The sequence below is a fragment of the Delphinus delphis genome, chromosome 1 (genome assembly GCF_949987515.2).
Source record: "Delphinus delphis chromosome 1, mDelDel1.2, whole genome shotgun sequence".
Classification (NCBI taxonomy): domain Eukaryota; kingdom Metazoa; phylum Chordata; class Mammalia; order Artiodactyla; family Delphinidae; genus Delphinus; species Delphinus delphis.
Window position 1 is genome coordinate 111,728,678 of NC_082683.1, and position 11,826 is coordinate 111,740,503.

The following is an 11,826-nucleotide window of genomic DNA, read 5'->3' on the forward strand; positions in this document are numbered from 1 at the left end:
CTATCCTGGGGCCCAGCCTAAGAGCTACAGTAATCGAACCTCCTTCCCAAACCATATCATTCCAGATAACCCTTCTCACCGTCAAGAAATGTTACCCACCCATCATTCTCCTCCCGAGACAAACTGGACAGGTAAACTGGTAACCTGACTACAGTTAACTTTAGAGGATAAGATGGGGCTCCCTTCGTTGCCAATCTTCTCATCCCTCCACCCCAGCACCCCCAAACCTCAAATTCCAGGGATGGGGGTCAGATGAAGCACGTCATTTTATTTCACAAAGACTGTACAAAATTCCTTATAAAACATGGGATAGATGCCATCTGGTTACCTCATTCTGCCCCCATCCAACTCATCTGTGAAGGGGCAAGTGAGGGTGGGAAGAGTGTGAGATGGAATAGCATTATGTACAGGCAGGGGTTGAAGCGATAGGTCCAAGTTCTTTCATATTTACACTATTTCACATATTCACAGGTACATAGGGAGCCAGTAGGAAGAAGTGGGCTCCGGCTCTGTTCTCTTGTATAAAAAAGCACCAGTGTCCTGGACTGGACACCCACTGCTGTTAGAGTGGCAGAGGGGCCCAGGGCCTGATCGTCACCGACTGATATCCCGACTGGAGTCCCACAACTTGGCGTTAGGTGGCTCAGCCCGAAGGCGGGCGAAGAAAGGGTGTTGAAGGGCTTCGCCCAAGGTCAGCCGCTTAGCAGGTTCATACTCTAGCATGCTTTCAATCAGATCGAAGAGCTGGTGGTGTTCCTCTGCCTCTGAGGTCAGATACCGCTGGTGGTGGAGGGCAGGAAAAAGGTGAGGCACGATGCCTTACAAACCCTGCGTTCTTCAAGGCCCTAGATTTCAATCCTGAAGGACCACAGCTCTGCTTGCTACCATTATGAATGACCACACCGTGACCATTTCTGATGTCACAGCTCACCCTACCTTCCCACTAGCACAATTATTCCTTCATACTCTTTGAAAGTTCTACTTGTATATCCTTGTCAACTTCATGAATCTTCTTTAGCTCGTCAATAAAACGTAACCTCTTCAAAGGTAGTTTATTCTTTTTTGCCTGACCTAAAGAATCCAGGACATTGCTTTCATCTCTGGTTGGCTCAAGAAAAACATGGCTGTCTAACCTCATTCCCTCCATAAAACCACTCCCTCTTATCTCTCTTCTATCAACAAAAGATGTCTTCTTTCAGTTTTCCTCCCCTTCTTTCCTAACCCTCTGCTTGTGAAATGCATTCCAGGGGCAAAACACCTTAAGAAGGAAGTGACCTCTGGGTGGTGGGCACAATTTATTCCCAGCCCGGCTCACCCGAAGTGGTTTGCAGTTTTCTCGAACGTAGCGCCCAGCTGATGTGTTCTCATCCCAATCCAGGCGACCCCGATAAAAATATTTCTGCTTCCTAGAGGGGAAGGGGGAAGTTGAGGAATCAGGAGGTTCCTCTTGTTGTGGGATGATTCCCTTATTCCCTCAAGAGTAGCTGAGGGGAGGGCAGGTGTCAAAGAAAAAAGAAAATGATGTGATAGAGACCAATTTTGTGGAGAGAAAAGGAAAAGGGTTAAGTCCCTCCCACTCGAGGTTCACCTTGTCTTTCGGATCATCCGGGAAGGGATAGGACCCAAGATCCTTTCCATCATGGCTAGATGTTCTCTGTTGTCATGGGTCTGGGAAACAAAGACAGAACTGAGCATGGGACCGAGAGGCGATGCTGAGGTCTAGCCGCCAAGAAGATAAGCAATGTGGAGTGAGCAGGCAGCTCCTCAGCAGACAAGGAAATTAGGTAGAATACCTAGTGGTCATATAAAACACCCCACCACTTACTTGGAAGAGGGTGAAGCCAACATAGTATTCGAAGATGATGCAGCCTATACTCCACACATCACAAGGCTGAGACCAGCCCAACTCTGGGTAGGAATGGGAAGGAAAAGGTACTATGAGGCTCAGGGGGCCCTATCCTCACCACCACACCCCCTCACATACTTGGACAACCTTGTCCTTCCCCCCTTACCGAGAATGACCTCCGGTGCTCGGTAATGGCGGGTGGAGACAATGGTACTATGGTGTTCATGGTCAAAGGTGGCACTGCCAAAGTCTACCACCCGCACAGCTGTGCTCTTCACACTGCGCTCATCTCGCTTCTAGGAGCAAAGCAGGAAGAACATGAACCTCTGCACCGAGACTGAGAATGAACAGACCGAGCTTCTACCACTATTCTCTAAAGTACTTCTGAGCCTTAAAAAAACAACTTTGACCTCCTGCCTGCTCCCACACATGCCTTCTGCTTTACAGCCGCCCCCACAGCCAGCAGACTACTTTAGGAGTGGGGGAGGAAGAAGATTTTGGAATAACTGGAATAGCATGCAAATCTCTATGCATCCGAAGAGTATACCCAAGTGACTAGTGTACAGTTATTTCTCAAAATATATAGCAGGTAGCAAAGTGAGGAATAGCATCCTTAGCTGAGATCTCCATGATCTCCAGTTAGTCAGTGGAGATGAGCTTTCCTTACAGAAAGAAAAGGAAGCCCAAACCAAGAACCTTGAAAGCATTTTCACTCTACTGGGAAGTTAACTGAGGTTCTTTCTCCAAATTCTCTTCCAGTTTAAGTCTTGTATCTCTCCCCTTCCATCTATTCTGGTACTACAGTTTTACTCAGTCAGAGCCAGAGCAGAAAATGTGGGAGAAAGAAGTAAAAGGGAGGACAGAAAGGGCTAAGAGAAAGGCAAAGTGGCATGGCCACCTGTGCCCACTCGCCAAGGGGTGGACCCTGTCCATCTTACCTTCTCTAGGTTGTAGGTGAGTTCGTAGTCTGAATTCACAAACAGAATATTTTCAGGCTTGAGGTCCGTATGTGTCAGCTTGTTATCATGGAGGACTGCAGGGGAGAAGGCCAGGTCAGGGTTGGTCCAGGTGGCCAGAGCTAACTGGTACCAGCTGACCCCAGGCTTGGTCACCTAGCTCAAAGCTGGTGAGAAGGCAGGTCCAGAAGCACTAAGCTGCTCTCTGCTCTACATCCAAATGAAATGCCTAGTCTAAGAAGCCCTGTACTTATTTAATTTTTGAATTTTATTTATTTTTTATACAGCAGGTTCTTATTAGTAATCTGTTTTATACACATTAGTGTATATATGTCAATCCTAGTCTCCCAATTCATCCCACCACCACCACCCCTGCCACTTTCCCCCCTTCGTGTCCATACGTTTGTTCTCTATATCTGTGTCTCCATTTCTGCCCTGCAAACTGGTTCATCTGTACCATTTTCTAGATTCCACATATATGCATTAATATACAATATTTGTTTTTCTCCTTCTGACTTACTTCACTCTGTATGACAGTTTCTAGGTCCATCCACGTCAGAAGCCCTACACTTATTAACATCAGATATACATGTACTTCTCAACCAATGTATAAAGATGGCTTGCTACGGGTTGGTTTTTTTTTTTTTTTTTGGCCACACCAAGTGACATGCGGGATCTTAGTTCCCCAACCAGGGATCGAACCCGCACCCCCTGCAGTGGAAGAATGGAGTCTTAACCACTGGACCGCCACGGAAGTCCCTATGGGTTGCATTTTTGCACTGACTTTGACATGTGTCTATCTGACTCCTGTGAATTCAACTCTGTGAAACTGTACTGTTATGAAGACTCAAGACAAAGTATGTACTAGTCCCTACCTGGCCCCTTGGGTGCACTACTCCCTGCTCCCGCCTGGTTTGCTGGGAACAGAGAGCATTCTCAGCTCAGACAAATGTAAACCTCTAGCTCGAGGAATCTTTTTGTCTCTTTGAGCTTGCTGCCTGACTTCAACTTTCCCAAGGAAGGGGAATAAAGGAAAAAAGAGGTAATTAGGTGCTTTGACTTCAAACACTTTCTCTTCCAGCTCCTGCTAGGTTGAATGTGGAGTAAGAGTAATCAGTGATGGTAAGGACATCAGTGAAGGAGTTAAGTCAGAAGAGAAAGATGTCAACATGATAGTGAATAAAAGAACTGCAGATAATTGAGTTGACTGTTTAGGGGCTTCAGCAGTGCACAACTGAGACAGAAGAGGTCCAATGGAGGGAGGGGCTGCCCCAGAGTCCACCTCGGCCCGCCCCACTCACACTTGACGGCCTGGCACAGCTGGAAGGCCATGTGGCGCACTTGGTGGATGGGGTAGGGCAGGTAGTTGTTGTCTTTGAGGAAATCGAAGGTGCTAAGGCCCAGAAGCTCAAAGGAGATACACATGTGGCCATGGTAGTCAAACCAGTCAAACATCTGGACACAGAGGCTGGGAAGAGAGATGGGGGAAGGGGGATGTCTGATGAGCTCCCATCTGCCCACCACCCCTCCAACAAAGAGGGACTGCATAGCTGTTGATTCCACATACTTGTATAAAAACATGCCAGCTATTACCACCAAGAAAATTCAGTTCAGCTACGCAATGGCCTTTCTTGCAGACCCAAGGAGAGAAGTACTACCTGCGAAACTTCAAACCATTTTCCTGCAACGTTTTAAATAGTTAAAAAAAGTTCTACTTGCTGAGGAGCTGCCAAGCGCCAGGCTTCAGTGTGGACCGTAAATTGTCAAACTGCCACTTCTGCATTCTGACCCCAACTCCCGCTCCTGAAATTCACTCACCATCAGCCATCATTGGGCCCATGTTTATACCTACTTATGTCTTTGCTTAATACTCTTATTCTACATTTGGATTATGGAATGTGTGTGATCAGAAAAATTACACATAAATGTCTGTGGCTTCATTAGCATAGTTCTAGGTATTAAAAGCACAACTAATTTTTTGATGAAAATGTTCTCAGTCTCAGGGCCATTTCCAGGGCATATCCCTACTGAGGCCATCTTGGGTCGGAGCCAAACTTCAGAGCAATCTAACTGCCCTGAAAACAACGGGAAAGGATTAGAGAATGTCACAGACCCTCCCTTCCTGCCCTAATGTTCTACTACTCTAAGATGATGAACAAAAGATGGATGGATGAGAAGGTCTACAACTCCCCTGCCTGTCTAGTCCAGGTCGGGAAGGTTTTCCTGTGTAGGGGTGGAGCCTCTCAGACTCCCCACATACTCCTTCACTCACTTACTTCTTGTTGTCAGGGTCCTTCTCATTGATTTTCTCCAGCACATTGATTTCAAGTCGAGCTGCTTCCTTGTACTTTTCCACATTTTTAATGATCTTCAGGGCAACTCGAGCTCCGCCCCTATAGGATGGCAGGAGAGGCTTTTGCTGGAATCTCAAGAACATCTCAGATTGAACAGGGCTGCCTGGGGATTAAGATATCCTACCTATGGTTCATTAGCAAAAAAGCCCCAGATAACCCTCGCTATCTCTTTATGGCTACCAGGTGTGGAGTACAGAGGGGGGCTGACAGTTACCTGCGATGGTCAACACATTGTACAACTCGGCCGAAGGTCCCCTCTCCCAAGGTGCTTACAATTTCATCTGAAATGAAAAAGAGCAGGGTCGGGGAGAGGGAGGGAGAGAAGGTGGGGAATGAGCTGAGTTCGAAGAAAAAAGGGTACAGCAACCTGGGGTGAGGAGATGAAGGAAGGGGGAACAGATACAGATGGTCACAGGGGAAGAAAACCCCTGCATGATTCCCACCACCTTTAACCCAGGGGCCATGAGAGCTGGGAGTGGACAGCAGAGGTCAATTCTCAACAGCAACTCAAACCACCCAGATAAACAACACCACTGAGAAAAGGCAAAAGAGGCTGTGACTTGGGTTGGCTTGGGACGTTAGGATGGCTATGGGACCATTACAGGCTATAGGATTGTTACGATTTGGCTTGTACATCGCTCTTGTAGCCAGTCCCCGACGTGGTAGATGAGGTGGCCCTCAGCGTCGTCCTCTACACTCTTGGCTCTCCGGCTGCTGTGCTGCTGTCGGGGGGCGGGGGGGGTCGGAGCAAGCCAGGTGTCGGAGCGGGGGCCGGAGGGAGGCGGGGTGGGTGGTGGAGGGGTCACCGGTCACAGGCGCCCAGCCAGGGGGGACAGACGATGATGGGGGACAGTGGAAGGGAACACGTCAGATGCAGTAAGGCGGATCGGGGTGAGAAGAGAGAGCGGCGCATAATCCCAAGTCCCCAAACCCATAATGGGAACGGGGAGAGGCACGGGCAGAGCAGAGAAGTGGTGTCGTTGCCAATGTCACCCACAACCCCATGCTCTACACGATGCCCTTCCAGGCGGACACAGGTCTCCCCTTGCCCCCACCCAAGCCCACCTGCTGACGGGGCCATGGAGTCCATGGGGGAGAAAGGCAGTTCACAAGCAAGGTCCCCATTAGAAAGTGGAGGCCTTGTGGGGTGGAGGAGCTGCTCCCAACACAATAAGCCCAGCATGCCAGGGAGGGCACTGGGGTTCACAAATGCTCTGTGCCCATCAATCTCCAAAGCAGATTCCAGGGCCCTCCAAGAGTCGGAGAGCTTCCAAGAGAGTAGACAGACTCAGCGCCCACCTTAGTGTTCATGCCCCAAATGCTCAGATGAGAACAAGGATACTTCTCACTTACCAGGGTCCCAGAGGGCTGAAGAAGAGTGGGGAGGGGAAGGGCCTGGGCTGACACTCACCGAAGATGAGCGGCTGAATGTCCGGCTGCGCCGCCTCCGCCGTCTGTGCTTCCTACGGCTGCTGCGCTGGCTGCGGTAACTGCTGTTCTCCCGATGATATTCGTAGGAATGCCGGTAGTCTGTGTCATAGTAGGCTTCTCCCCGATCCCGGCTGTAGTCGTTGCGCCTGTAGCTGCCACAGTATCGCCGGTCATACGCCCTCCGGTCGGATGAACGATCATCATAGCTGCTGTTGGACAACAAACACCCATTAAGTGCATCTGTTTAGGCCACATTCCTTGTCATACCATGTAACAAAGTCCTCCCTCACCGAGGACAAGGAGTATCGCTAGAAAAGTTGCTCTCAAACACTCAAGTCTCTCTGTGAGGACCAAGGCCCAGGGCAGTGAAGTAACTAAGCACAGAGGAGGATGCCCACACCTGCAAATCACCAAAACCTCTGAAAACACCAGCAGAACAACTCCCTCTGAGGGCCTCCTCTTCCCCTCCAGTGATGTAATCAAGAGTCATTTCTTTTTTGAGCTATTCCTGACGATATCCAGCTTTGCTCCAAACTATCCCTAACCCATCCCTCCCACTGAACATGCTGCTAAGTTATTAAAACCATGGAGACCTAACTTTGTCTTGTCTATTAGCTCATTAGTTACCTCTAGCCCCTAGTCCTTTGCACTTGCTTTCCCTTTGTCTGGGACACTTCTCTTGTCTTTCAGACAAGCTTAGATGTCACATTTCCTTGAACTACACATCCTGCCGACCAAACCTGTTGGATTCTTCCTCAGCCCCTTACTATATACTTCCTCTGTGATAAGACTCTTAACACCACAGTGTAAATAGGTTATTTTGTTATCCGTTTTGAGCATCACCTTCCACCAGCTACTTAGCTTGAAACCAATAAATCTTTGTTGAATAAACGAATAAGTGAGTGGGCCAAGTGTGAGTTTCTCTTCCTGAAGGCTCACCTCCGGGAACGGACATGGTAGCTGTCTTCTCGTCGGCGCCGCCGTGTCCGGTCACTGCTGCTTGACCAGGAGCGGCTTCTTCGTCTCTTATGCTTTCGGCTCCGATAGTGTTCGTGGTAACTCCCCCGGCTGCCTCTCTCTGAAGAGTGGTACCTTCGAGGATGAGGCATCTGGAAGGGAAGGAAAAGTAGCAATAGTGGGGCGAGCTCTGAGTTTTCAGAAGTCCCCTCCGAGGACTGGCTGCTCCTGAGATGCTAAGCTGCTTTCTGCTCTTCAATTTCTACTTTTTTTTTTTTAACCATTCACAACTTCCTCAGTCTTCCTCTGTGCTTACAATTCCTCCTTAATGGAGTATATATATTCACCTACTAACTCTAGCTAAAAACTTTAGGACTCTTCCCCCCCCCCCAGCTCATTGTTCTATTCTGATTTTCCTCAAACATGCCTTCATGAAGACATTCAGGTCTGGGCCACAGCTCATTACAGTTGAGACTATAACTGAAGAAGACTGCAACAGTTCATCATTGGCCGGTATCTAGGATAGATCTGTGCCATGCTAAGTTCCTCATAACTCAACAAAATAATGCTGTACTACAGACTATTACCACAAATGTTTTACAATCATTAAAAGTGTATCTTATCTCCCCAAATAGACCATCCATGTCCTGAAGGCAGGAATCCAGTTTCCCAGGTTTCTACATATAGTTGTATAAACCAAATATAAGCAAGTTACAGGGATCTGGGTCTGGCCCCTTGAACTATCTTAATCATTTCTCACATCACTGGCCAAATCCCCCTTGAGTGGTTTTAAATACATGTGGCTCCAAGCTGCAGTCAGCTTCCCATCCAGCCCCTCCCCTTTTGTGCTTACTAAGTACAGAATAACTGGTTTTTAATTAATATCAGCACCAGTTGGCTAAAAGCTGGCCACCTTCTGGTTATTGGAATTGGAATGGCATGGTGCACAATCCTTTTTTTCCTTCAAGGAAAGAATCAGAGGGTCATCACTGTCACAATCCAGGAAGATGAGAAGAGGAGGGCAGAAAGCAATTAAATAGGCCCGGGGACAGAAGTCTTGTTAGGTGGGGTAGGATTAGGTGTGGAAAAGGCATGACTCCAACATCTGGCTCCTATTCTGAGCTACTTCTCAAATTGAGGAGGGTGGCATTTGATTCATTCCTGGCCTAACAGGGCTTGTAGGAAACCAAGAAGATGCAAGCACAAGACTCTCCCAGGTAATCCAATCTTGCTTAGCACAGCCCCACAAATGTCATCTCACCATATACATACTGCCACCAAAGTCCCTCACTGGCTGTCCTTCTCCACATTCCCCCAAGGATCTCCAGCCTGCAACCTTTCTCAACTTGTGCATCTTTTTTTTTCTCTTTCTCACTCAGAGAATCCAGAAATAACTCCTAGGGTAAAACTCTTTCCATATCCTCCAAGTGACACGGTGGTGTCTTTCCCCTCTCCGGCTTTCGTCCAACTTTGATATTCTGCTCTTTCTCATCTCTGGAACCACTCCTATCCGTACTTCATCACTCCTTCTCCTACTTTGATCCCTCCCAACTTCCCCACCTGTCTTCCAGAATACATCTAGGGCAGGTCGACCTTCCATCTCATCTTCCTACTCCTCACCTCTGCCACTTTCCAGTTCTCAGCCCTCCCCCTCTCCTAATTTCGCCCAGACCCCTTGCCCCCAATCCAATCTTGTTCCCGCCCGCCCTGCGGTCGCCATCTTTCCGCGCGGCCCCGCGGCCCGCCAGCCCGCGCGCTCACCGTTCTGGCGGCGAGGCCCGTGCGCTTGTCCCACAGGAAGTCCGTGATGGCGGCGGCACTGAGGCCGGAGTCCCGGCACCCCCGCGGCGACGAAGTGCGGCTCCACCCCCCTAACCCGAGACCCTGGGACCTCCCGCCTAGTTCCCGGCCTCCGCTCCAGTCCCGCCCGCCCCGGCTCCGTCCCCGCCCCCAGGATCCGCTTGGCGCCGCTCGCACCGCCCCCGCCCGGGGCCCGATCCCAGCTCGGTCTCCGGCTCTGGCCTCTCCGATCCGCCGCCGCCACCGCGAGCGAGCACGTACGCACGCACGCACGTCCTGCGTCGCTTCCCAGCTACCCCTGGGCCCCGCCCCCAGGACCGCGCACGCCAGCGCGTCCTCGCGTAGCTCGCGGCAGTCAGCCCGTGAGAGCGGAGGAGGTGCTAGGGCGGAAGTTCGTGGGGGCGGGGAGAGAGTTGTCGGGGAGTACCAGGCCCGCGCCCCCCCTCAGCCCCTCGTGTCCTTCCGTATCCTTCCTCGATCTTTTACCTATTCAATGAGACTTCTGTGGTTTGTTTTGTTAGGTTTGGAAGTTGAAAAGAAGGGGTTGTTGTTTACGGAATGTCGCCGCTCCGCAAACCTTTTGAGACTTGGTGGTGAGGTGTAATTCTCAAGCATAGCCTGTGAAAGTTCATTTCTTAAAACAGTTCGGCAACCTAACCACGGCAAAGAATGGCTCCCACCTTTCCTCCTGAGCAAAAGCTACGCACGTTTCGGGGTGGGTGGGGGAGCGGGGTATGGCCTTGGAGGAAAGGTTTGAGAAATGGAGGGGTGGAGAATCAGGTGCCAAAGAAAGGGAAATTTTTTGAGAACTTTATGTTACGTACTTACACATGATATATGAGAAGTGTAAATTTACTGAATTAAAAAAAAGAGGAAAGTGAAGGAGACCTTGAGGCAAACTGGGCAGAGTTAGAGACGCTACAAAAGGAATTGAGAAATAATAAGGGAAATGAAAAAAATAACCTGAGGATAACTATATTCAAGTAAAATATCTGAGGGAAGCCAGAATGGTGGATAATCAGATGGAGCTTACATCAGTTGGCCAGAAATGGTTTAGGAAGTTTCCTAAAATAGTAGAGGAAGAATAATTAAGGGGTGAAGAGGGCAGTGTAGTTCACTTGCTCTTCCATGAACACTTCCCTTATTCATTCAACAAGCATTTACTAAGTGTTCACTATGTGTCCAGCATTGTGGCAGGCGTAAGGCTTTTGTTCTTCACAGCTTCACAGTCTAACGCAGGGGTCCCCAACCCTCGGGGCCATGGACCTGTCCTGTCAGTGGCCTGTTAGAAACCAGGCCACACGGCAGGAGGTGAGCGGCAGGCAGGGAGCAAGCAAAGCTTCATCTGCCACTCCCCATCGCTCCCCGTCGCTCTACTGCCTAAACCATCCCCCCATCGCTCGCATTACCACCTGAACCATCCCCCACCCCACCCCCCATCCGTGGAAAAATTGTCTTCTAAGAAACCAGTTCCTGGTGCCATAAAGGTTGGGGACCGATGGTCTAATGGAAGAGAAAGACCTGTAAACAAATATTGGCAGCTGTGTGACAAGAGCTGTTATAAACAGCAGTGCCCTGGTCACTAAGAAAGCTGTAGACTAGACCCTAGCTTGGGAAAGTAGAGTTATAAATTTGTTTCTATTTAGGTTTCCTAGAGGAGAAGACATCTGAACCAACTGTTGGAAAGTGAATTGGAGGAGAAGGATAGCAGGCAGAGAATATATTTGCAAAGGTCTGGAGACAAAGCAAAACAAAACATTTAAACAGAATTGGACTCCTGGCTTTCAACAGAGGGACTATCACAATAAAGGTTGTTGAAACTAGGTCCAAATTTTGCAGGGCCTTGTATGTCATTCTAAGGAATTTAACTGTAATCCTATAGAAGATGGGGAAGTTTGAAGGACATTAAGCAAGTGATATAGCTACATTTGGATTTAGGAAGGTAACTCTGACAGACTGTGGAAAAATAATTGGCCTGAGAGAGTTCAGAGACCCGTTTAGAGGCGTCTGAAATAATCTAGGTGTAAAAATTCTGAGGGCTTTAAATAAGGCAGTGACAATAAGAAGTGGAGATGAGGGGAAGAATTTGAGATATTTAAGAACTTTCAGGGAATTCCCTGGTGATCCAGTGGTTAGGACTCTACACTTTCACTGCCGAGGGCCCAGGTTTCAATTCAATCCCTGGTCGGGGACCTAAGATCCCGCAAGCCGCGCAGCACAGCCAAAAAAACCCCCAAAATAGCCCTTTACATCACATAGCACTGTAATTTACCTGTCTCATCTGCGGGCATAGAGGAGCACTGGCTTTATGGATAGGACTTTGTGTTCATCCTTGTATCCTCAGCGTCCACTCAGTAACTGGCAGAATTGCTTTTGGTGAGGGCTGGCAGATGAGTTCGGAAATGAAATACGAGGGGGAGCAGTATGGAGGAGGTCAGAAGAAAGGAGTATGCCTAGGAGAGTGCTGAGAGAAAAAAAGTGA

The 11,826-nt window shown here is 49.1% G+C and overlaps 1 protein-coding gene across 4 annotated transcripts; it reads right to left on the reverse strand.

The window, feature by feature from the left end:
* Positions 1-248: 248 nt before the first annotated feature.
* CLK2 (CDC like kinase 2) lies at positions 249-9,484 on the reverse strand. Of its 4 annotated transcripts, none has more exons than XM_060031178.1 (13): positions 9,306-9,484; positions 7,527-7,696; positions 6,568-6,796; positions 5,791-5,878; positions 5,371-5,437; positions 5,079-5,195; positions 4,104-4,270; positions 2,785-2,879; positions 2,013-2,142; positions 1,826-1,908; positions 1,589-1,668; positions 1,316-1,406; positions 249-780 (listed from the first exon to the last, which is right to left on the reverse strand). In XM_060031178.1, exons 2-13 carry the CDS (start codon positions 7,694-7,696, stop codon positions 595-597), a joined length of 1,503 nt encoding a protein of 500 aa, XP_059887161.1. In that variant the 5' UTR covers positions 9,306-9,484; the 3' UTR covers positions 249-594. The 4 variants fall into 4 exon arrangements, with proteins under 4 accessions (XP_059887161.1, XP_059887152.1, XP_059887143.1 ...); XM_060031169.1 differs by having other exon boundaries at positions 5,791-5,875; positions 6,568-6,793; positions 9,306-9,459; XM_060031160.1 differs by having other exon boundaries at positions 6,568-6,793; positions 9,306-9,459.
* Between the last annotated feature and the right edge of the window lie 2,342 nt (positions 9,485-11,826).

What these genes read in the sequence shown, in the direction of transcription:
- CLK2 (XM_060031178.1), bottom strand. Translation starts at nt 7,696, where the DNA reads ATGCCTCATCCTCGAAGGTACCACTCTTCAGAGAGAGGCAGCCGGGGG. An exon ending in TACCATGTCCGTTCCCGGAG is followed by an intron (nt 6,797 to 7,526) that starts GTGAGCCTTCAG and finishes GTTGTCCAACAG; the next exon opens with CAGCTATGATGATCGTTCAT. An exon ending in AGCACCGGAGGTCATTCTCG is followed by an intron (nt 1,909 to 2,012) that starts GTAAGGGGGGAA and finishes ATTCCTACCCAG; the next exon opens with AGTTGGGCTGGTCTCAGCCT.